Below are 21,440 nucleotides of genomic sequence, written 5' to 3' on the forward strand. Positions count from 1 at the left end.
CTATGTATCATTCAAGTGTGTCATAAACTACAGTACATCCTGTCATCCGCCCATTATTACGTGTCTTTTCATGTCTATCCATTAATAGGTATAAATTACCGATGCATTACTCCTGCCCAGCATCAATTCGAAGGCCCTCCTTAACACCCTTCTCAATCCGCTCTCTCATATCCAGAGCCACGTCTTCACATGCACGTGCGGCCTGCTCAAGCACCTCAAACAGTTGGTTCTCGGTGAACTCACCTTCACTCTCACACATCAACAGACCCGTGGCCTTGTTGTTCTCCACGAAATACGAAACAGCATGTGTAGACGTCGACTGAGACACCTGTTTTCGAGTGGGATGCAAAATGAGCTTATCGTCGACAATGGCAATGGCGACTGCTGTAAAAAGACCAGTCATGGGCGTTCTGCTGTCAATCAATGCCAGACACATGGCGTTCAGACATGCCGCTAGCTTGAGCACGTTGTATCCGGTTCCTTCACCCTGTTCAAGAATCTGAATCACAATCTGAAGCAACATGCGAGGGTACAAGTTTCGCACCACTGTGGCGGCCAAAACACTGTAGATTCGATCCTTAATCAGTGTCTCCCGGGTTGTGGCCTGTCCAATAGCAGGACGAATCACCAGCTCCACCTGAGCTAGTGTAGGTTCATCTGTCCGTCGCCGAGTTTCTATGGGACCCGTGACCGAGCAAATCACACTTGTTCCTTGCTCCCATTTGGCAGATCCATCCACATTGTTCAAAATGTTCATTTTGTGTGTGTTTTTGTATGCTGGTGATGGTTAATGGCAATATGGCATCCTCGAAATATTTCTTGCATATGAACTTTATCAGAGAGGTGATGATGACTAAGTGGTGTCTGAAAATTGAATCGGGGCAAACCTCTATTATTCACGTGAGTTGTATTATTTGTTGTCTCATGTGGGTTCTTATGGGCCCTGGAATCTTTTAATCCGGTCCTTATGTCTGTAGGTGTATACTGATAGCTCTGAGAGAGAACGGTAGCGATGACAAGTACAAACCAGTACCTACAGCTGCAAGAACCGTGGTAGTAGCAACCTACTACAATTAGTAGCTACAATTGTAGTCCAAGTAATAGTTACAATATTAACCATTTTATAGCACTAAATGATAGTGACTCCAAAACAAAAGACAAGGGCTCCTGAGTAAGTGGCTCGATAGTGTTATTATGTAACTACTGTATTGTACAATATCGTTCTCACTGTAGCAATGTTCCACCCACGCTCCCCACTATACAACCACCGCCAAACCCTGACTAACGATGCCGCACGATTGGAGCAAGGGCTGGTTGATTTCTAACTGGAATAGGCTCGTATTTTTCAATAGAGGGATGATGCAAGGATGCGGTTGTGATGTTAGCTCAAAGTGCTTGTAACTGAATATGCTTTTGTATAAAGGAGAAAAATTGTTTGTAATTGTGAAGAGACTGGTTTGGTAACCAAAATCACCTTTTCAGATTATTTTTTCATCTACGTAAACCAACAATACAAGAGTCCACACCTATCTTCAATAGCCGACTCTTTCTGAGTGGAATTTTTCCGGTCGTAAACTCTAATTTTAGCTTGGTGCACGGGACTGGAAACGAGAGCCAACTGAAATCATTTAAACAATAACAAGAGAAGGAAGACACCAACCTACTGCTCACCACCCATGTCCAACCACCTTTCCAGCGACTCGGATATCTCGTCAACGGAGTCCATGCTCTGTGGCGGCATTGCCGGCATGGTGTCGCGTTTTTGCATAGCTCCTCTGGACGTGGTCAAGATCAGACTACAACTGCAAAAAGATGGAAGTCGCTATTATCGGGGCATTTTTCAGACGATGCAACAGATTGTTCGTGACGAGGGTGTCACGGCGCTGTGGAAGGGAAATATTCCCGCAGAACTGCTGTATGTCTTCTATGGAGCTACCCAGTTTGTGACATACCACCATGTCAACCAGGTGATCAATGCCTACAACGAAACGGCAGAGAAATGGAAGATTTCGTCCGGTGCTCAGTCTTTTATCGCCGGAGCAACGGCAGGAGCAGGAGCTACTATCGCCACGTATCCTTTTGATCTGTTCAGAACACTGTTTGCAGCTCAGGGAGCCAAGAACTGCAACGTGAAAAACTACACGTCCCTGTTTCAGACCTTCAAACTCATCTACAAGACGGAAGGGCCCCTGGGATTCTTCAGAGGCGTATCCAGCAGCATCATCTCAATCGCACCCTACATGGGTCTGTTTTTTGCATCATATGGACGTGTCAAGGATTCATTGGATGCCTTTTCAAACAAACATCACGACCTTCTCGTGTCCTACAACCTGCCTACCAAGGGTTGGCAGGAGGCAACTGCCGGGTTGTGTGCGGGCACAGCTTCAAAGGCTCTAGTCTTCCCCCTGGACACAATCAGAAAACGTCTGCAGACACAAGGAAGAATGGATGTGTCTTACAAGGAGCTGTCTGGCAAGCCTGGAGTGCAGCGACTGCTTGACTCATACAACCCATTTGTCATGGCGCGTCGGATCATCGTCGCCGAGGGATGCAGGGGTCTCTACAAAGGCTTTCTGGTTTCACTCATCAAAAGTGCCCCCACTAGCGCTATCACCATGTACACTTTTGAAAAGTCCCTCAGCATTCTGCGATGGTGGAAGGCACAAGGAAAGTCGCTCGAGGCTTGATTGCATTATTTATTAGCATATACAGTAATACTGTACACTGACGATACACGTCATCGAAAAAACCTGGCACTGAATGAAGACATAAACTCAGATGACTCAAATAACCATGCTGATCAAAAAGTAAACATGAGTCATTTTACGTCGTACAAGAGACACGGGAAAGAGACACTGAGTCATTTTCTGCATTGAGATTAAAACATAAGACATTCAGAACGTGTATGAGACGTGACTACAAGTAAGTATCGAGTTATCAGTGGTTAGCTTCGAAGCTCAACCATACATTTCTTACTCTTAACTTGAACTGAGTAAAAAATACGATGTCAATGGTGTGATTATACGGTATGAGTACCATAGGTGTTGCAGCGACTGGCTTTTCTTTTTCTTCTCGTTCAACTCAAGATAACAAATCACTCCTTGGGGGTATTCGTCCACATGTAGTTAGGAATGCTCTCGGTGTTTAATATTTGTGTCTGTCTCTTCAAATATAGGTCCTATTGTACATACAGCACTTGTTGATAACTGTGTATACAGTTAGCTGCAGGTTACTACAGTATGTTCTACTTCATTTGGTGGAACATCAGTATACAGAAGCACACATGTCACTTGATAATGAGTCTAATCGTTTGAGCGTCTTTTTTCTGTTCCCTAAGTTATCTACATGCTTGATCACTTCCTCGAGCTTTGCTCTCAGAGCCTCTTATGCTTGCATTAAAAAGACCATCCCTCCATGTACTGTCCATCTCCAAAGACCTTGAATTTGTCGAATTCCACAGCAGGGACGTTTCGGATGTTCTTGCCCATCTCCTGGTCAATTAGCGACTCGTAGGAGTGGTCCAGGAAGTCTTCCATGTTGTACTGGGGCTTTCGGAAAGGCTCGGAGATGATCTTGGCCAGCTTGGAGATATTGGGGTGGTAATGAGACTGGACAGTCTCCAGCTCCCACAAAGACGACTCCAACGCGTTGGTCTTGAGAGGATCGGTCTCTTCGGGATCAAATGGGTCCTCGTACTCTCCTTCAACGTGTCTCTGGAGCAGAGTCATGCATGCAGGGTGTCGCTTGAGCTGGTTGTAGACAAAAGGGTAGAGAGTCACTACGGCAGCAGGAGGAGCTGTGAGGGCAAGTCGAGAGCATTTCTTGATAAAAGAGGCGACAATGGCACTGGCCAAATGCGAGGAACTCAGGAAAATGTCGAGCAGTCGGAAGAACCGCGATCGGTAAGATGCATAGAGAACCTGCTCGTCCAGCAGAGCGTACAACTTGGAGTAGAAGTCGGGGTATTCCAGGTTCTGCTTCTGCATGAGCGAGAAAAGACCGTTAAGAGCCAGCAGAGCAACTCCACCTCCCATGTTGTACGATTGGGTAAGAAAATCCATGGTGGTGTGAGGTTGGTTCAGGAAGGGGATTATCTTTTGATGCATGACTGTCAGGACAGTCTTGTATTGATCGTTGGTCTGGGGGAGACCCAGGATTCGAAGCCATCCGGTCTGGAAGGCCAGAGTCTGTGTGTCATGATGCAAAATGGCGTCCTTCTTGGAAGTGGGCTTCTTGGTCCAGAATGAGGTGATCTCTGCATTGGATTTGGGGAAGGCAGCAGCATCGGCGTGCAGAAAGAGTTCCTGGATTCGAATCGACAGCTTCTTCTGGTCCACGGAATCGGGAATGTTGGTCTGTCTGAACAGCTTACCAGACTCGTTGTAGACATGAAATCGAATATCGTCGTACTTGTCCAGGTACTCAGATACAAAGTGGGACAGTGTACTGAGATTCACGTCGACAGAACATGTGGCAATGGCCCACACAATCTCTCCAAGCAGTCTAGTGGGGAACCAAGACACTCCATCGGCACTCCAGCACTTGTTCTCTATCTTGATTAGTCGCATTAGAATCTCAAGAGCCATCAGACGGCTGTTGGCGGACTTGGAGGTGTTAAGCATCTTCAGAACGTGCTTCTTGTAAGTCTCGTACTTAGGAGAGATCCACTCGGCCACGGTCTTCTTGTTCAGATCAGGAACCTTGGTCTTCTGGTCCTTCTTCTTGGGTTCCAGTACGTGATCCGGGTTCAACAGCAAATCCTCCTTGGCCATGTGTCGGAAAACATTGTATAGACTGTTGAGAGCAGCTGTGTGGACGTCTTCGTCGGTAGACTTCAACAGAGACATGAGCTCTGACAACTTGTTGTAATTGGTGGTGGACGTTGTGATTTCGGTCCCGAGACTGGAAATTTCCTCGGGAGACATATGCACGGCCGACTTGGCCTTCTTGACCTTCTTTGTCACTTCGGCAGCTCCTCGTTTGGACATTTTGATGTTGTGTTAGGTGGTTTGTCCCACAAATTTCACTATGCACATTTTTTTGACCACCCGGCATGGTTCATGCATGTCGTCACAAGTGGATGCCCTAACCTTGATTAGTAAGTGGTTAGAGGGTAGGAAGAGCAATACAGAGAATGAGGTATAAACTACTTGAAAATAGTTGGGTGAAACACTAGATACCACTGTATATTTGATGTATCCCGCTTGCTATCTATTTTAGGAGCCCATTGTATCAAGTTATAGCTTAACGTCTCTCCATATGAATGTGCGGAGAGTATGGAGTATGTAGGGTATATGAAGCGTGATCGGACCCAAAATTTCTTCTACACAAGTAGCCCATCAATGGGTTTACTACACGCACTTTTTTATACTGTTGGTGTTTGTAGCTAGCTGTATCCGCAAACACGTATCTTTCATCCGCCATAACCGTGCTTGTGTAGAGTAATGATTGTATGAGTATGTACTTGTACATACAATACAGTAGTGAGCAAATTGCGGCATGTGTATTAGTCTGTACAAGTAGTAAGTGTCGGAGTCGTCTCAGCAACATATCATTAGGCAAGTCTTACACTACAGTGAGACATCTGGTACTTGTACAAGTACTTGTAGTCATCTCCAAAACACCCCCACCCCTCGCTTACTACACATGCTTCAATCCAGCATCTGTACAGCAAGGAGCATCGATTTCCACAATTTTTTTTCATTATTTTCAGCCAATTTTAATTCACCATAATATCTCTTAAATGCACTCACTCTTCACGTACAGTAGACACCTAAATAAGCTTTTAGACCCGAATAAGTACCGGGTTACGGTCCCAACCTCTTAACCCTAGCCCTGGAGCCCAATCCTCGGGCCGGCCGGGTAACACGTACTTCGCTCCCATTGGCCCAATCTCTCAAAATTTGGGTGTCAAAACCTGCCAGCATAGGATTGCACAACACCACATCACGGTTCTACTTTTTTGTGTACCCATACAGCACTAAACATGAGTCTCAGAATTGCTGCTCGACTGGGTGAGTATCGACGGCGAATGGCGAGAAGGACGCCTGACGACTGAATTTGCAAATTGATTGCGTTTCGACCGGTTTTTGAACACCCTTTGACTAACTCTTTAGCTGCTCGACCCGCTGCCATGCCCTTTGCCCGGGTTGGTGCTCTGTCTGCGTGAGTATTGGAGGGAGGAATTGCCTGCTGTGGAGAGGCGGAAAATGGACTACGTGGCATGTTCAATTGAGGCTGTGGAGCGGAGAATTGGATGTCTCTTGAGAGACTGAAATTTGACATTAGAGTGTGACATGACAGGACGCGGTAATTACCACAGACGTTGTTGTGACGAGGTGACAGGATGGGGAATGAGATCGACGACAATGCGACTGCATGGGATTATGACGACGAACGACAATCGTCGCATAGTGATTCAATGGCGTCAACGACTCGATGCATCTTTTTCCGTCCCCCAATTGCGACATCATCCATATCAACCACCACATCAACACTGTCTTCTTCAATATGGACACCATACAAACACATTTCCAAACCCGTTCAACCGAGACATACTAACCCAGCCGACATTACTCCAACCAGGTTGACCCCAAGGTCAAGGCCACCTCCATCCTGGACTCCATCCCTGGTAACAACGTGCTCTCCAAGACTGGTGTGCTCGCTACCGGTGTGCTCGGATCCATCTATGCCATCTCCAACGAGCTGTACATTGTGAACGATGAGTCCATTGTTCTCGGTGTCTTCGCTGCCTTCGTTGTTGTTGTTGCCAAGCTCGGTGGCCCCGGTTACACCTCTTGGGCCGACGGTTACATTGAGAACATGCGAAACATTCTCAACACCACCCGAGACAAGCACACCGACGCCGTCAAGGAGCGAATTGGTGACGTTTCCAAGCTCAAGGATGTTGTCAAGACCACCCAGGATCTTTTCGCTGTCTCCAAGGACACCGTCAAGCTCGAGGCTGAGGTCTTCGAGACCAAGCAGCAGGTTGTTCTTGCCGCCGAGGCCAAGTCTGTTCTTGACTCTTGGGTCCGATACGAGAACTCTGTCCGACAGCGAGAGCAGAAGCTCCTGACCGAGACCGTCATCTCCAAGATCGAGAAGGACCTCAAGGACCCCAAGTTCCAGCAGAAGATTCTCCAGCAGTCTGTTGAGGACATTGAGAAGCTTTTTGCTAAGGCTTAATTTATAGCATAGAATGACTATACGATGAATGAAAGGTGCGTTTCGCACATGATATTACGCCAGAGGTATATGAGAATTTGCAATTGTAGAGGCAATGGGTGCAATGAAATGAACGACGTGGGTATTATTGAGAAGACATCTGCTTTTGTATGCTTGTTTACATAACTTGTTCAGTTTGTACAGTAGTAGTCATCTGGTCACTATAAGTACCATTCAAGTATTGTTGATTTTGGTCACATGAGAGTAGAAATTGGTGCTTGTAATTGAGAACTGATTTCCCACACGACCATTTACCGTGACACTTGCAACTATTCGTTTCTTCTTTCTGAACAGGTTTTAGACACTACACACGAGTTGGAGTACGAGTACGTACGTACGCTAGCTACAAGTAGTACGCACACTTCATAGGAATGGGTATGGAGATTTTGTATACAGGTTTTTGCGGTATCAACATGTCAAGATGTCGATTCAATTCCATTTGGCACATTGAATCAAGACCTGGCCTCGCCGAAGCTCAGAATAATCTATGTGAGCCCCTTATCTGATCCGGTCAATCCCATTTCCCTCTCACACTCACACACGAAACCCTAGACAGGGTAACTAGCATCAAAAGTTTGCAACTCTAATTTTTCGGTATATATTGCAGCTGGCACCCACTTCTCGGACTTTAATGACCTTCCACGTTTTAAACGTTTATGATGAAAATTATGCGTGCTAGCTGATTTGCCCCCTCCTCGGAGGTAGTCCTTGACCGGACGGCGGCATCTTATGTTGATAGCGTTTGGCGCACTTACCTTGTTTAAACAAACGCGGTAGTACTTTCTGATCCTTATCATGTGGCAATGGTTGTGAATCGTGTAGATAGTTGACTATAGTTGTACCTTCCTTGTACACTCGAGGACTTTGTTCAGGTTGCAAAGGTGTACAAATAAGTTCTTAGGTGCGACAGCGTTTTTGTACATGCCTCTGTTCTTACTATATTTTTCATGATACTACTGTACCATAGAAAACAAACTCTTGGCCCCCACTTGGAATTGGCATTGATGTACACGATGACAGAACAATATACTTGTAAAAGTACTTGTATTAGTGCAATGGCGTGAAGTATCGTACTTGTACATATCGGTAATGCATCGTACTTGTACTTGTACGATCCAATGGTGTGTGGTCATCCACTTCTGTGTTTCCTACTTGTAATGTATCCCTGGGTCATCCCATGTCAAACTGACTACATACGATTATCCAAGACATGTAGATGTTACGAGCAATAGACTAGCTACTATGCTGTAGAGTATATGCTGTAATGTAAATACTGAACGAGATCAACAGCTTGAGCTGGAACTGGATCATCCCATGACTTGTTCTGTCGATCTGCTGGTCTGAAGCCCTGCAGTTTACGCGCTTACAAGACATTGATTCCTATTCGTATCATAGAATATTCCGTTTCCTATATTAAAGCGCACGATTGTTGTCTTTTGATGTTGCTTCATGAGATTCAATTGTACTGGTTTCGATTCAATCTATCTATATATTCCTACACTTCAGTGATAGCACATGATTCCCATCACTCCAGACCTTTTACAGTCCACGCCATTTTTTGTGAGAACACAATGTCTGTATGTAGTATGTAGCTGTCTAATTACTTGAGCTTGGCGTTCTTCTCCTCGACGTCTCGCTCGGCCAGAGATACGGCGGCCTGGTACATCTGGATCACGTTGATGACCTGCTTGAGGGCGCACCAGGGGGCGGTGACGGCTCCCATGAAGACGACCCAGGTAACGGGGTGGCCGTTGACAGTAAACCAGGGGTTCTCGTAGGCAAAGTCGAAGGACCACAGGTACAGAGCCACGAAAAAGAGCTCGTTGGCGGCGCAAATGCCAAACAGCACCGTGGTGTTGGTGTAGTAGAGTTTGAGCAGCTGCGACTTCTCGCCGACCTTCTTGTGACTAGACGATCCGCTGGTCAGAGTGGCGTACATGTGCATGTAGTGGGAGGCGAGATCGAGCGACACGAGCAGCTGGAATGCCACGGCATAGTTGGGGTACGCCACGCACAGGTAGCAGATGAGCGATGAGGTGGTGCATCGGTCGGTGACCATGTCCAGAATGGCTCCAAACGAGGAGGTCTGGTTGTATTTTCGGGCCGTGTAGCCGTCCAGAGCGTCCAGAATGCACGACAGACAGTATAGAATGGTGCAGTACTTGGGGTGGAATCGCATGATCAGTAGAGATGCGAGAGCCAGTACCACCCGGGTGTATCCAATGAGGTTGGGGATGAACAGGAAGATGTCCAATGTCGTGAGTTTTCGTACGGCAGGCATTGTGAGGGCTGGTGTTCGTCTACTGGGTCTGTTTCTCACTTGTGTCTTGTTGATTCGGAGTTATTCGGAAATAAAACGTGTCGAATGGAATGATGAGTGTGTCGGATGAAAAGTCGAACGTGTCGGAGTCGTAGAGTCGTGCAATCTTCTCAAACAAGCCAAATCGAGCTGTGTCCTCGCTAAGATATGTCGTCAGAATAAAAAAACCAGTGGTCCACCGCTCAGAAAAACGTGTATCAGGGTGTTCTTCACCGCAAGTTGCTTGAGGGAAAAAAGCTTAGTGTGCTGCTGTGCGCTGTGCACCCACCCACGAAGTCGAACCGTATGCAGACCAGTACACGGTGCAGCGTCTAAGCTTAGTCATGTGTAACGTGGGGGGGGATATGTGAAGTGAAGCCCCGAAGTGCAATAAATGTGTGTCAGCGGAGGTGATTCACGGACCTGTGTCAATTTCCCTCCACTCCCCTTGCCAACTTGTAGTCTTCAGAGCCACTCTCAAGCTTCTGTTTTGTTTTTTGTTTTTTCATATCGCGGTACCTTTTTTTTTTTATTGGAACCGGAATGGCCGTGTCTTTTTCCAGCCTCGTTTTTTGCTGCTGGCTGCCAATCCAGTGCCTTACGCTAAGCTAAGTCAACAGGGATGCGGAGTTAGTTGCAGACTCACAAGAGAGTCATGTGAAATAGGTGATGTACAGTAGAGGTGGCAAACCAATCGCTCACCGCCTGTGATATCTACCGTTAGGGAGCCATTACAATATATACAGTACACTGCTACTCCATCTACAAATTAGACCTCGACTAATTCCACTAACTATACACTGTACAGTATATACCGCTCCTTACTCTGCTGCAACATTGAGACTGGACCTCTTTCAACGAGATGAAGAAGGAGGCAATTGGCGTGAAAATACGTCGGACATATAACCATGTCAGAAGAAACAAATTCAGGTTTCAGATTTCAATGCCTATTTGATATTTTTATATTCCTCCTATTGGACACACCCTCTTCTATATAAACATTAAAGTGCGCTTACTGTAGTAACCTCTGACTAAACCAGAACTGCAACTGAGCAGATCCAGTGTGCGAGGAAAACCCCAAGTTCTGGTACTTGTGCTTGTAATTCTACATTTGTACAACTCTTGATTAGTCCTACAAAAGGGTCAGACACTTCGTTCAAACTCTTGAACAGCTGTTGCACCTCTCAAAGCACATGGCACCCCTACAACGGACAAACAGGCCCATAGGGCGGTACTCAATCCTAAAAACACTCTCTTGTCGTTTTCAACTTCTCAAATTCACACTCAAAACAATTAGCATTCAAGTACACCCACTGCTCACCTGTCCACATTCACTCAAAATATCTCCGCGGAGTTAATGTCCCCATTTGAGACGCAGCTAGAAATTCAGAAAAATTAGACTTCCGACATGCAGTGCAGAAGAAAAATATATTGTCAGGCCAAAAGCCAATACCACGAGTAACCAGCAGTACCAAAAATGACTACTCTGAAGACCATTTTGGGCGGCCCGCTGGCTCCCGACCATGTTTCTGACCTCTCCAACAACCTCGTGGTTGTTCTTCACCAAATTTACAACGCCAACGCTCTGACTACAGCTGATGAGAACACCCTACACAAGTTTAGGGTGCGAGTGTCTGCCTTCCTTAAGTCCAACGACTCCCGACAGCGGTGGTGTGGTGCCTTCCTGGCTCTAGCTGCCGTCCAGAACTCCTGGGAGTGTCTCAAAAACCACGGAGCCACCTGGTTGGGCATGTTGATTCACATTCTTGAGCTGCCTGAGGCCCCTGCTACCTGGGAGATGGCGCTCCGAGCTAGTGCTGAGATGCTTGCCCTGGTGTCTCAGAAGACCGAGCTGACCCGTGAGATTGCTACTTCTCGAATTGCTCCCCTTTCCAAGGCTGCTCTGGCTATTTTGGAGTCTCCTGAGAACTGTAGCCCTTCTACTGCCGCAGTTTTCGTCTCTGAGCTGCAGCGAGTCAACGTGGCCCACCCCGTGGGTTTCAGACCCCATTCCAAACGGTTCCAGTCTGCTCTTATCAGGCTCATTGCAACCTCCCCCGACTCTAAACTCGTCCAGAAGGCCTGTGACGCTCTCACCGTGGCCCACTACTCGGCCTCCAACTTTGGAGAAGCCGCCGAATGGAGAGAAGGATGCCTGTCTACCATCTCTGACATTCACATCGCCGTCAATGCTCTCCTGGAGGGTCGAACTGATGACGCTCTTGCTTCCGTGGAGCAGACAAAGTCGTGGGGATTCGATACCAAGTCCGGTTCCTCTCCCGCCGACATTTATGCCAGTGCTAAGGCAATTGAAAACCTGTATACTCTTCTGACTGCATTTTTGAGCCAGCCCACTGCTGTGCCCGTCAAGATTCCTGTTGGTCGTATCATTCCTCTATTCAACAGAGTCACCTCTCTGGCCCAGGTCCACTTCAAGGCCCATGTTCCTCTGGTTGAGCAGAACCTGGTGCGATCCACATTCGAACGAATCAACATTGCCGCCATGCAGTCGCTTTCGGCTCTCATTAACACTGTTGGCGCTAACATTTCTGCCTACGTCGAGGACCTGCTTGAGACTGTCGACATGATCTCTGCTGACAACTCTGCGGTGACCTTGGCTGCCCTGGATCTGCTCACAACCATCTTCAATAACGTCGGATACATTTCTGCTGGCTCTTCTGTTCAAGAGTACGTTGAGAAGGCCGTTTCCCAGGCTCTGGTTCTCATCACTCCCGGCACCAATGTGTCTCAGGCCGGCCAGACTGAGATCCCCGATTACATCTCCAAGTCTCATCTGTTTGAGTCTCCCATCTCCCATATCACCCAACAGACTGTCTACACATTTCTTGAGGCCACCATGCTGGTATGTGACCTATCTGGACGATGTCGAGGACTCATTGACCGAACTCTCCTGCTTTCTAAGCATGCTGCTCGACGGTCTGCTGCCGTCACTTCAGCGCTCAATCCCTCTATGGCTTCCAAGCACAGTATTCTAGCCATGGTTCAGCAGCAGTACCCCCGAGATACTTCCATTTCCCGATTTGTGCATCCTAGACTTCCTCCTCTGACTACCGAACGACGATACTTGCCTGTTTCCTCGTCTCTTGGAGAGGAAGAGGAGCTTGACGAAGAAATGGAGATTGAGGAAGAGGAGCAAACCAACGGAATTGAGCCTGTTTCTGCGTCTTCTGCGCCAGTCACTACCAACACATTTGCTTCTACTGCTTTCAGAGAACCTGAGAACCCTGTAGTTGTGGATGCTCCATTTGAGCCCCTGCCTGAGACGATGGCAGAACCTGTTCAGGCTATTGAGAGACCCTCTAATATCGAACCCACCACCGAATTTGAGGAAATTGAAGAGGAGGAAGTTGCTGAGAACCAGGTCGACGATTCTGACGAGGAGATGGGCTCGGACTTTGAGATGCCCGCTTTGGACGTCGGAGACAGTGATGATGACGAGTAGGATTTAGACAGGATGCATGCAATAATTAGACGTTAACTATGGTATGGAGACGTATTACAGGACTAGTATAGTAGCTATCGTATCCACAGTACATGCGAGTAGATGGGATGGGCAGATAGATGTACATCTGAAAACTGTTGTAGGTGTACAACAATGGCCATTTCAAGCATAATAAGAATTGTGCAGATACATCAATACGGAGTGGATTTTATATTTAACTGATTTGGAATTTCCGTTTATCACCTTCCCATTCAGCAATATTCATTTTCCATTCCTCTGCTCCAACATGCATCACATGACCGAGCTTAAATAATTTTATCTGCATGCAGGCTGAAATTATTTCTGGCCCTCAGTTACGATACACATCGCACACAAAAAATGTCAGACATCTCGGACGTGGATGCTTTTGACCAGCAACAGGAAAAGCTCCTTTTGGAGCAGAGTATGCGTGGAGACAGACGTCGTCACTATGACCACATGGAGATGAGTGACGAGGAGGTTATGGGATTCAAGCCCAGCGACTCTGAGGATGAGGAAGACGACGATGATGAGATTCTCGACCGAGAGGAAGAAGACGACGGAGAGGCCCAGGAGGCCTGGGGCAAGGGAGAGCTTTACGGTGCCGATGAGATCGAGGACGAGGAGGATCGAAAGCTGGAAGCTGAGGAGGCTCTCAAGCTTCAGAAGAAGCAGGCCAAGCAGATGAAGGAGAGTGATTTCCTTGGAGAGTGGGCCGCCGACGACAGTGATGATGAGGACGAGGAGGATGCAGATCTTGCTACAGCCGGCAAGGGTGTTCGAGAGAGCATTCCTGTCAAGCCTATCGAGTCCATGTCTTCTAAGGAGCAGTATGATCAGCTTGTTCGACTCAACCCCGAGCTGGTTCTCATGAACGCTGAGCTTGCCAAAGTGACTGAGGAGATGGCTGCGCTGAACAAGGCTGAGGAGGATGAGGATGATGAGCCTGAAATCGTGGAGATCAAAAAGACGGCTCTTCGAACTTACATTGGAGTGCTGAACGCCTACTTTGCGCTGTTCATGGACTCCGTCAAGAACGGAAAAGCCAATATGAAAGATCACATCATCATGGAAGCCATTCTAAAAGCCCGGGAAATGTGGCGAATGGCCCAGGAGATTGGTCTGCCCGAGGAGGAGGTTGATGAGATGGCTTCTGATGAGGAGATGGTCTCTGAGGGTGCTGAGCTGATGGATGCTTCTGCCGCCGAGAGTGACGTCTCTGACGATCTCGATCTGTCTCGATTCCGACGACGACCTGAAGATGATTTCGAGGATGTGGAAGAAGTGGAGGAAGAAGTTGACTCTGACGACGAGCTTGCTCTGCCCACCTCTTTCAAGGCCAAGAAGTCCAAGTCCAAGATCTCTGCTGTGCCCGACTATGGTGAGCATGCTATTAATGACGTTGATCAGGCTGACAAGGACCGACGAAAGCGAGATCTACGGTTCTATACCGCCAAGATCGACAAGCAGGCTCGAGGACGAGAACAGGAGGAGATTGAGGGAGACGCTGACCTACCGTACCAGGACCGATGGTACGAGCGACAGCAGCAGCTCAAGGAAAAACAGGCCGCCCACATCAAGGACTCGGGAGAGCATGATCTCTACGACTCTGGAGACGAGGGAGGATCTGCTGATGACTACCAGGAAATGCCCTCCAAGAAGAGCGCTGGTGGAGATGATGACGAAGATGTGGATGAGTTTGTTGCTGCCCTCAAGGCCAAGAAGCAGCAGCGAAAGGCGGAGCGAGAAGCCATGCATGAGGTCTACCTCGACGCCAAGAAGGGCAAGATTGACGTGGAAAAGCTGGACGACAACGGAAAGCGAGCCATCAATTACCAGATTCTCAAAAACAAGGGTCTCACGCCACACCGAAAGAAGGAGAATCGAAACTCGCGAGTCAAGAAGCGAATCAAGTACGAGAAGGCCAAGAAGAAGCTTGCCAGTACCCGGGCCGTCTACAAGCAGCCTACTGGTGCCTACGCTGGTGAGAAGACCGGTATCAAGAAGAACCTGGCTCGATCTACCAAGTTCCGGGAGTAATATAGATGCATGTTGTAATAGAGGTTTTGGATTTGAACTGAGGTTGTAAAAGTTTTGGCTGGTCATGGCGTATACTAACTGTACCGGCGCTTGTACAATAGTCTGGTAATTCTGTCTCTGACCGTCTGAAACAGATTAGAAATCAAATGGGCGTCTCAGTAGTTATTCTGATATATGCTCATGATAGTTACGCTAGCGAGACTACAAGTACGAGTACTTCCCGGTACTGTACGGTACTGAGCTTCCTGAGAGTAAGATAAGTGTCTATAGTTTTTTGGAGTAGCTGTATACTGCAATAAATGAACATAAAGGCTCTTGATACAATTTGGATCTTTCAGCATGAGGTGAGCATGGACAGTTGGTTCCTACCAGCCCTCTCTCAAACGGCCAAACACCCTTTATTTGGACCGCATGACCGCTAAAGAGACACACTCGTATGGTATAGGCTGCCTGCACAACCGTGATTCTTCAAATGAACGCAAACGCATACTTTGTATTGGTACAAATGACAGCCCTAGACTCGTATTTGCATACTCCACATCGTGATATCAGCACCCCATGTCTCACGTTTATCTGCGGTGGCTTGGATGAATTTCAGACAATGCTAAAAAAAAAGAAAGACAAACCGAGAGTCAAAATGCGCCGGCAGAAAAAGTGTGGAAGAGAAAAGTAAAAAGTAAAAAGTGAAAGTGAAAAGTGAAAAGTGAAGTGAAATAGGGGAACGATATACTGGGTGATATTGGGGTTAATCTGAGAAACTTTTTTACTGATAATCATTTGATATCTCTCGCATATCCCTTGGGACCCCTTTTATATCTCATCCCTACACTCCCCATTATATCCCTCATTGTTTACACCCCGTACATACGATTATGCAGCGCGGCATCTGGAGACGATAGAGTTAGTAAAGGTATATTTTAGTGCAAAAACATAATAGACCCTATTAAATCGTCGAGTGTGAAAGATAGCGTCGCAGTTGTTCTTTTCACCATTACTTGTTTGCAATACTTCTACTCATCGCTTTTCCTTCACACAAAACACTACAACATGGCCAAAGCACAAGAGAACAAGCTGGAACTGGCTGGTATCCTGCTCTTCTTCATTCTGTCTGCTGCTCTTTTCACCAGAGACATTCGGTCCTTCCAACGAGACATTCTGCCGTCCTACATGGAGACGGATATGGCCAACATGCTGGGCATGGACATTTCTGTTTTCCTTTTCATCGAGCGGGCCATTCTCTTTGTTACACCTCTTATCATTGCCCTGAGGCGAAAGGCCGACGATGATCAACCTCAGCAGGAGTTTGACGTTCCTGTCGAGCTGCTCATGTAGGCCTCGACGACCCATACTAACCGCTTGACTGCTTTTTCTCGACAGTCATCCAACCACATAGACAAAGAGATTATGAACAGAGTACCAGTATGTGTAGGGAAATTGTAGCTGTCGTAATAGAGGCGCAGTGTATGTATCTACTTGTGGAATGACGTTGTCAGTTGAAAAACATTGTATTCCACACATTGCATCAAACGTCACACCGACGTCAAACGATATTAGTGCGTTTGTGCATCTGATTATTAAGTCACCTGAGTGTCCACAACTATCCATGGATCATCCTCGAGCAGTTCTAACTATTTGCGCTTTCTTCGTGTGATTACTGTATGGTGTAGATCATTCAAGGGGTTATGCCATGCCAAGATCGTGTACAGCCCACAGCAAGTGCAAGGGGTAAGTACTGTATTGCACTGGTAACACACTAAGGTCACCACCACAATCCACACGCGCCCGCAAGCCCCTATTCAGCCGTACATACCACAGCTTTCCGTCGCGTGCGATGTATACATAAAGCACAGCCGAAGTACCACGCACAGATCTCCGTGTTTAACTTACTGTAGGCCCAGTGGATCGCGTGGAATGTACCAGGGTGCAGGGATGGGTGTATGAGGACATTAAACTGATACAGTATGCAAATCAACCGTTATTATTTAGTCACGTTTCAAATTGAGATCTCCTTCCACAGTTTTATTCTCATAATCCCATCGCACATCTCACAACTGTCTATCACTTGTCCGTGGGATGTTCATGTCTCAGTTTCGGGCTTCGCTTAGAAATATTAACTCAAAAAAAATCAAAAAAATCCATACTTGTACGATACTTGACTGCACCTCCTGCAACTGAATCTCCTCCCACTCCAGAGTTTGAACTTTGTATCGTGGCGGAGTCGTGGGAGTGGAGCTGTGAAGACGTGAAAGAGGTGCTGGGGAGAGCTATTTCAGGTGCGCAGATGAGGTAGACGCATAGAACTAAATGCATTTAGTAGATGTATACAAGTAAAAATACCGGTACAAGTAGTACGAGTAGCAGTTTCTTTTATTTCTACAGTATCTACAGCTTGGAGGCACTGTTTCAGAGGGTGTATGAGTTGTGCTTGAACATTAGTGTGTCAGGAAGTACGGTCGATACGAGTACCGGTAGCTACAAGTAGTACACCGTACATTCAACAACCGTGTCACCGCAACCCATTGAACAACTTATGTGGCAGATATAAAACTCAGAGTTATTGCGAACATATTTTTTATCATCTCCCCTCATCGCGTACTCGTCAATCCCCGTTTTTTTTTCACTGTCTTATGTCATTCTAACTGTATACTGTACAAGTACAAGTGCATTAAACCATTCCACATCTCTAATGCACCTCTGCTTAACCCAATCTGGTGTCTGTTCATGGTTGTCATGGTTACGGCCTGAGTTGAGAGGTTTGACGATCGGACGTAAGTAAACCCGAATTCAATGAGGACTGGTACTTATAGACCTCATCACATGCAGAAGCAATAATGTGTCGATAGTTGAATATCAATGAAATCTATAAATATATGTACATACAGTTTGGTTCGCTTAGCTGTCTTGAGAGGTAGTGTTTGCCGTGGTTGTCTCGTTAGCAACACTATCCCCAGTTGTGTCACCGGTAGCACTGGCCTCCCCGCCTTGGTCACCATCCAACCGATCCATCTCCCGCTGCTGACTTCGCAGCATTTCAACCATGGCCTCGGTGTCCATGCTGGCGTTAACAATGTCCATCGGCACCTTGTTCTGCGAATGCCGCTGACAAGCAAAAGAAGCATTACGAAGTTCCTTATCAATCAAAAGCAGATCGAGATCGAAAGAAGGAGAAGTGGCATCCAGATTGACCAATGTCGACCATTCAATCAGAGAGTCTGTGGTGGGATAAAACACATTGAAGTCCATCAGCCACACCTTGTCGTAAGGCTCAGGAATGTAGACATCAAATACAAAGCTAGAGTCGGGGAAAGTGTCCTTGATGTGTTCGTAGAAAAAGAGCTCGATTTCGCCCAGAAACCGCTCCTTGAGCTTGATCAGGAACTCGTAGTAGTTTTGGTCTCTCTGAGTCACAGCGATGAGTTCTCTATCCTTGACGAAGCACCGGAATTCCAATGCAGGGTTGATGTTGATCCACTTTCTGAGAACCAGCTCAAACGAAAAGTCCTTAGGAATGCCTCCAAGTTTGTCCAGCATGGTCAGATCGTGCGCAATGTAGTCACTGCTCTTGAGAAGCAGATACACATCGTTGACTGTAACACATCTGGTCGAGTTAGAGGGAGAGATCCAAATCGCGTCTTGAGGACTCGACCAGTTGAGCTTGGGTGCTACAGCTCCAAACTCATCAATCACAGCTTGGACCTTGGGGTGGAAATCGTCCAGCTTGGAAACGTATGAATCAAGCTCGTCTTCGTCGTCAGAATACTCCTCGAAAACGCCGCTGTCCGATCCGTAGCTGGTTTTTTCTTCATCAGGAAGAATAACACCGTCCTCACTCAGATAATTGACGAAATCCTCGGGAAGAGGCTTGATGATCCGGGTCTTCGGTGTGATGGACTTATATAGCTTGTACCAGGCCGAGAACTGGCAGTTGAGAAGATGCTCGCGTGTGAGAGTCAGAGTCGTGGTATCGTCAACCTTGGTTTCCTGGTCCTTTTTATCGTTGATGATCATGTTGCTGATGTATATCGTGTACACTATCTCCACAGATCGATATCTCAAATTATCCTTCATCATGCAGGCAGACCTGGCAACCATGCAAGGCTAACCACGTGAGTCGCCACTACCTACACGTCTTGTTCCAGAATGTTCCATGTGGGATTTTGACATATATTATGAGTCTTGCGATTTCAAATCACCCGTAATACCAGCTATATTATCTCTGTTTTCCAATTTGCCCTTCTCCGCCGCCCCCAGACACGCCTCAACTACTGTTACCCTACCGATCAAGAAAATCCCATTGCCAAAAGCTAATCACCCAAAAATCACTACTACACCTGTATATCCAACACAATGAGCGTTCCTACAGGCACAAAGTCCGGATTTAAGAACAAGGAAAAGCCCCTTGAGGTTCGAAAGAGCAACATTCTTGCTGCTCGAGGTGAGTATCTTTGGATTGGATGATTTTGGAGGCGGTTTGACCGTGCAAACCCGAATTTTTGTCGTCATACTAACACATAGCCGTGGCTGATGCTATCAGAACTTCCCTTGGTCCCAAGGGTATGGATAAGATGGTGAGTACTTGGAGGAGTGGAGCTATTGAAGTTTTGGTTCGATTGTGGCGATTCTGTGCGACCTAAGGGTCCGATATGGCATGTGGAATCAGATGGAAGGAGTGGCTTTATGCAGGCATATTATGATGATAGGGGGTTGTGGGGGGGGGCGTTGATTTTGGCGTCCAATGATGACACGTTTGTCGTTGTCATACAATTGTTGAATTGCCCCTGCTACGTGTGTCTTCACGCGTTCCAATATGTCCGCCTGAGACCACGTTCCATGGCTAAGTGAATGTCTCGTACGCCTCGATATTGATACAATCGCAATAGCTAAAAAGTGATGAGAATATCGTTCGGATAGCACACGACCTATTCAGCCGACTAACACAGATCCAAACTGCACGAGGACAGGTGATCATCTCCAACGATGGTAACACAATTCTCCAGCACATGGCCGTCATGCATCCCGCAGCCAAGATGCTGGTCGATCTCTCTGCCTCCCAGGACTCTGTCGCTGGTGATGGTACCACATCGGTTGTTATTCTGGCCGGATCTCTTCTCGGTGCTGCCGACAAGCTGCTCAAGAAGGGCATCCATCCCTCTATCATCGCTGAGAACTTCCAGAAGGCAGCCCAGCGAGCTGCCGAGGTGGTCATGGACATGTCCAAGCCCATCGATCTGAGTGACCGAGAGACTCTGATTCGAGCCGCCTCCACCTCGCTCAACTCTAAGATTGTCTCTCAGTTTTCGTCCACCCTGGCCCCCATGCTGGTGGACGCTGCTCTTCAGGCTGCTAAGAAGACCCCCGAGGGTGGCCTGACTCTGGATCTCAACGACATTCGAATCATCAAGTCTCTCGGTGGCACCATTGAGGACACCACTCTGGCCAACGGCCTGGTGCTCAACAACTACGCAGTCAAGAACGCTGGAGGCCCCTCGCGCATGGAGAAGGCCAAGATTGGACTCATCCAGTTTCAGCTCTCGGCCCCCAAGCCCGACATGGAGAACCACATTGTCGTCAACGACTACCGACAGATGGACAAGATTCTCAAAGAGGAGCGACAGTACATTCTTGGCCTGGCCAAGGCCATCAAGAAGTCCAAGTGCAACGTGCTGCTCATTCAGAAGTCTATCCTTCGAGACGCTGTTTCCGAGCTTGCTCTGCACTTTTTGGCAAAGCTCAACATCATGGTGATCAAGGACATTGAGCGAGACGACATTGAGTTCATCTCCCGATCTACTGGTGCCAAACCCGTGGCCGACATTGAGGCCTTCACTGAGGACAAGCTTGGCTCTTGTGATCTGGTCGAGGAGGTTGAGTCTTCCGGCTCCAAGACCGTCCGATTCTCCTCTCGAGAGGGATCGAACACCGTCTCCATTCTCGTTCGAGGAGCAAATGACCTGGTCATTGACGAGACTGAGCGATCTCTGCACGATGCTCTGTGTGTCCTTAGATCGCTGTTCCGAGTCCCTGCCCTTGTTCCTGGTGGAGGAGCCTGTGAGGTCCAGGTTGCACAGGTTATTGGCAAGGAGTCTCGAGCCATGGACGGTGCTTCTGCCATTTGCTACGAAGAGTTTTCTAACGCCATGCTGGTGATCCCCACCACCCTGGCCGAGAATGCCGGTCTCAACCCGGTCAACGTTGTGACCGAGCTGCGAGTTCGACACGAAAAGGGCGAGGTCAACGCCGGCATTTCGGTGAGACGAGGAACGTCCATTATGGTGGAGGAGCATGTCATTCAGCCCGCATTGGTTACCACCTCGGCCATCACTCTGGCCGCCGAGTGTGCCAAGGGTCTGCTCAGAATTGACGATATCGCCTTTTCCAGATAAATATAGAGGG

General features: G+C 47.5%; 9 protein-coding genes across 9 annotated transcripts; 5 read left to right on the forward strand and 4 right to left on the reverse strand.

The window, feature by feature from the left end:
• Positions 1 to 106: 106 nt before the first annotated feature.
• Positions 107 to 757, reverse strand: YALI1_F26915g (uncharacterized protein; the record flags this gene model as incomplete). Its single annotated transcript, XM_505654.3, has 1 exon — positions 107 to 757. One exon carries the CDS (start codon positions 755 to 757, stop codon positions 107 to 109), a length of 651 nt encoding a protein of 216 aa, XP_505654.2.
• A 919-nt stretch (positions 758 to 1,676) lies between these two features.
• Positions 1,677 to 2,687, forward strand: YALI1_F26924g (uncharacterized protein; the record flags this gene model as incomplete). Its single annotated transcript, XM_505655.1, has 1 exon — positions 1,677 to 2,687. The coding sequence occupies one exon, from the start codon at positions 1,677 to 1,679 to the stop codon at positions 2,685 to 2,687; it is 1,011 nt and encodes a 336-aa protein (XP_505655.1).
• Positions 2,688 to 3,395: 708 nt separating this feature from the next.
• Positions 3,396 to 4,988, reverse strand: YALI1_F26957g (uncharacterized protein; the record flags this gene model as incomplete). The annotated part of the gene is made up of 1 exon (XM_505656.3): positions 3,396 to 4,988. The coding sequence occupies one exon, from the start codon at positions 4,986 to 4,988 to the stop codon at positions 3,396 to 3,398; it is 1,593 nt and encodes a 530-aa protein (XP_505656.3).
• A 998-nt stretch (positions 4,989 to 5,986) lies between these two features.
• YALI1_F26967g (uncharacterized protein) lies at positions 5,987 to 7,188 on the forward strand (the record flags this gene model as incomplete). The annotated part of the gene is made up of 3 exons (XM_505657.3): positions 5,987 to 6,014; positions 6,117 to 6,165; positions 6,567 to 7,188. 3 exons carry the CDS (start codon positions 5,987 to 5,989, stop codon positions 7,186 to 7,188), a joined length of 699 nt encoding a protein of 232 aa, XP_505657.2.
• A 1,639-nt stretch (positions 7,189 to 8,827) lies between these two features.
• On the reverse strand, positions 8,828 to 9,508 carry YALI1_F27002g (uncharacterized protein; the record flags this gene model as incomplete). Its single annotated transcript, XM_505658.3, has 1 exon — positions 8,828 to 9,508. The coding sequence occupies one exon, from the start codon at positions 9,506 to 9,508 to the stop codon at positions 8,828 to 8,830; it is 681 nt and encodes a 226-aa protein (XP_505658.1).
• Positions 9,509 to 11,003: 1,495 nt separating this feature from the next.
• YALI1_F27017g (uncharacterized protein) lies at positions 11,004 to 12,989 on the forward strand (the record flags this gene model as incomplete). The annotated part of the gene is made up of 1 exon (XM_505659.3): positions 11,004 to 12,989. One exon carries the CDS (start codon positions 11,004 to 11,006, stop codon positions 12,987 to 12,989), a length of 1,986 nt encoding a protein of 661 aa, XP_505659.3.
• Positions 12,990 to 13,367: 378 nt separating this feature from the next.
• On the forward strand, positions 13,368 to 15,047 carry YALI1_F27041g (uncharacterized protein; the record flags this gene model as incomplete). Its single annotated transcript, XM_505660.3, has 1 exon — positions 13,368 to 15,047. One exon carries the CDS (start codon positions 13,368 to 13,370, stop codon positions 15,045 to 15,047), a length of 1,680 nt encoding a protein of 559 aa, XP_505660.2.
• A 2,892-nt stretch (positions 15,048 to 17,939) lies between these two features.
• Positions 17,940 to 19,139, reverse strand: YALI1_F27099g (uncharacterized protein; the record flags this gene model as incomplete). Its single annotated transcript, XM_505661.3, has 1 exon — positions 17,940 to 19,139. One exon carries the CDS (start codon positions 19,137 to 19,139, stop codon positions 17,940 to 17,942), a length of 1,200 nt encoding a protein of 399 aa, XP_505661.3.
• A 255-nt stretch (positions 19,140 to 19,394) lies between these two features.
• On the forward strand, positions 19,395 to 21,430 carry YALI1_F27101g (uncharacterized protein; the record flags this gene model as incomplete). The annotated part of the gene is made up of 3 exons (XM_505662.2): positions 19,395 to 19,482; positions 19,563 to 19,615; positions 19,988 to 21,430. The coding sequence occupies 3 exons, from the start codon at positions 19,395 to 19,397 to the stop codon at positions 21,428 to 21,430; spliced, it is 1,584 nt and encodes a 527-aa protein (XP_505662.1).
• Positions 21,431 to 21,440: the final 10 nt, after the last annotated feature.

Source organism: Yarrowia lipolytica, chromosome 1F (assembly GCF_001761485.1).
Source record: "Yarrowia lipolytica chromosome 1F, complete sequence".
Classification (NCBI taxonomy): Eukaryota; Fungi; Ascomycota; class Dipodascomycetes; order Dipodascales; genus Yarrowia; species Yarrowia lipolytica.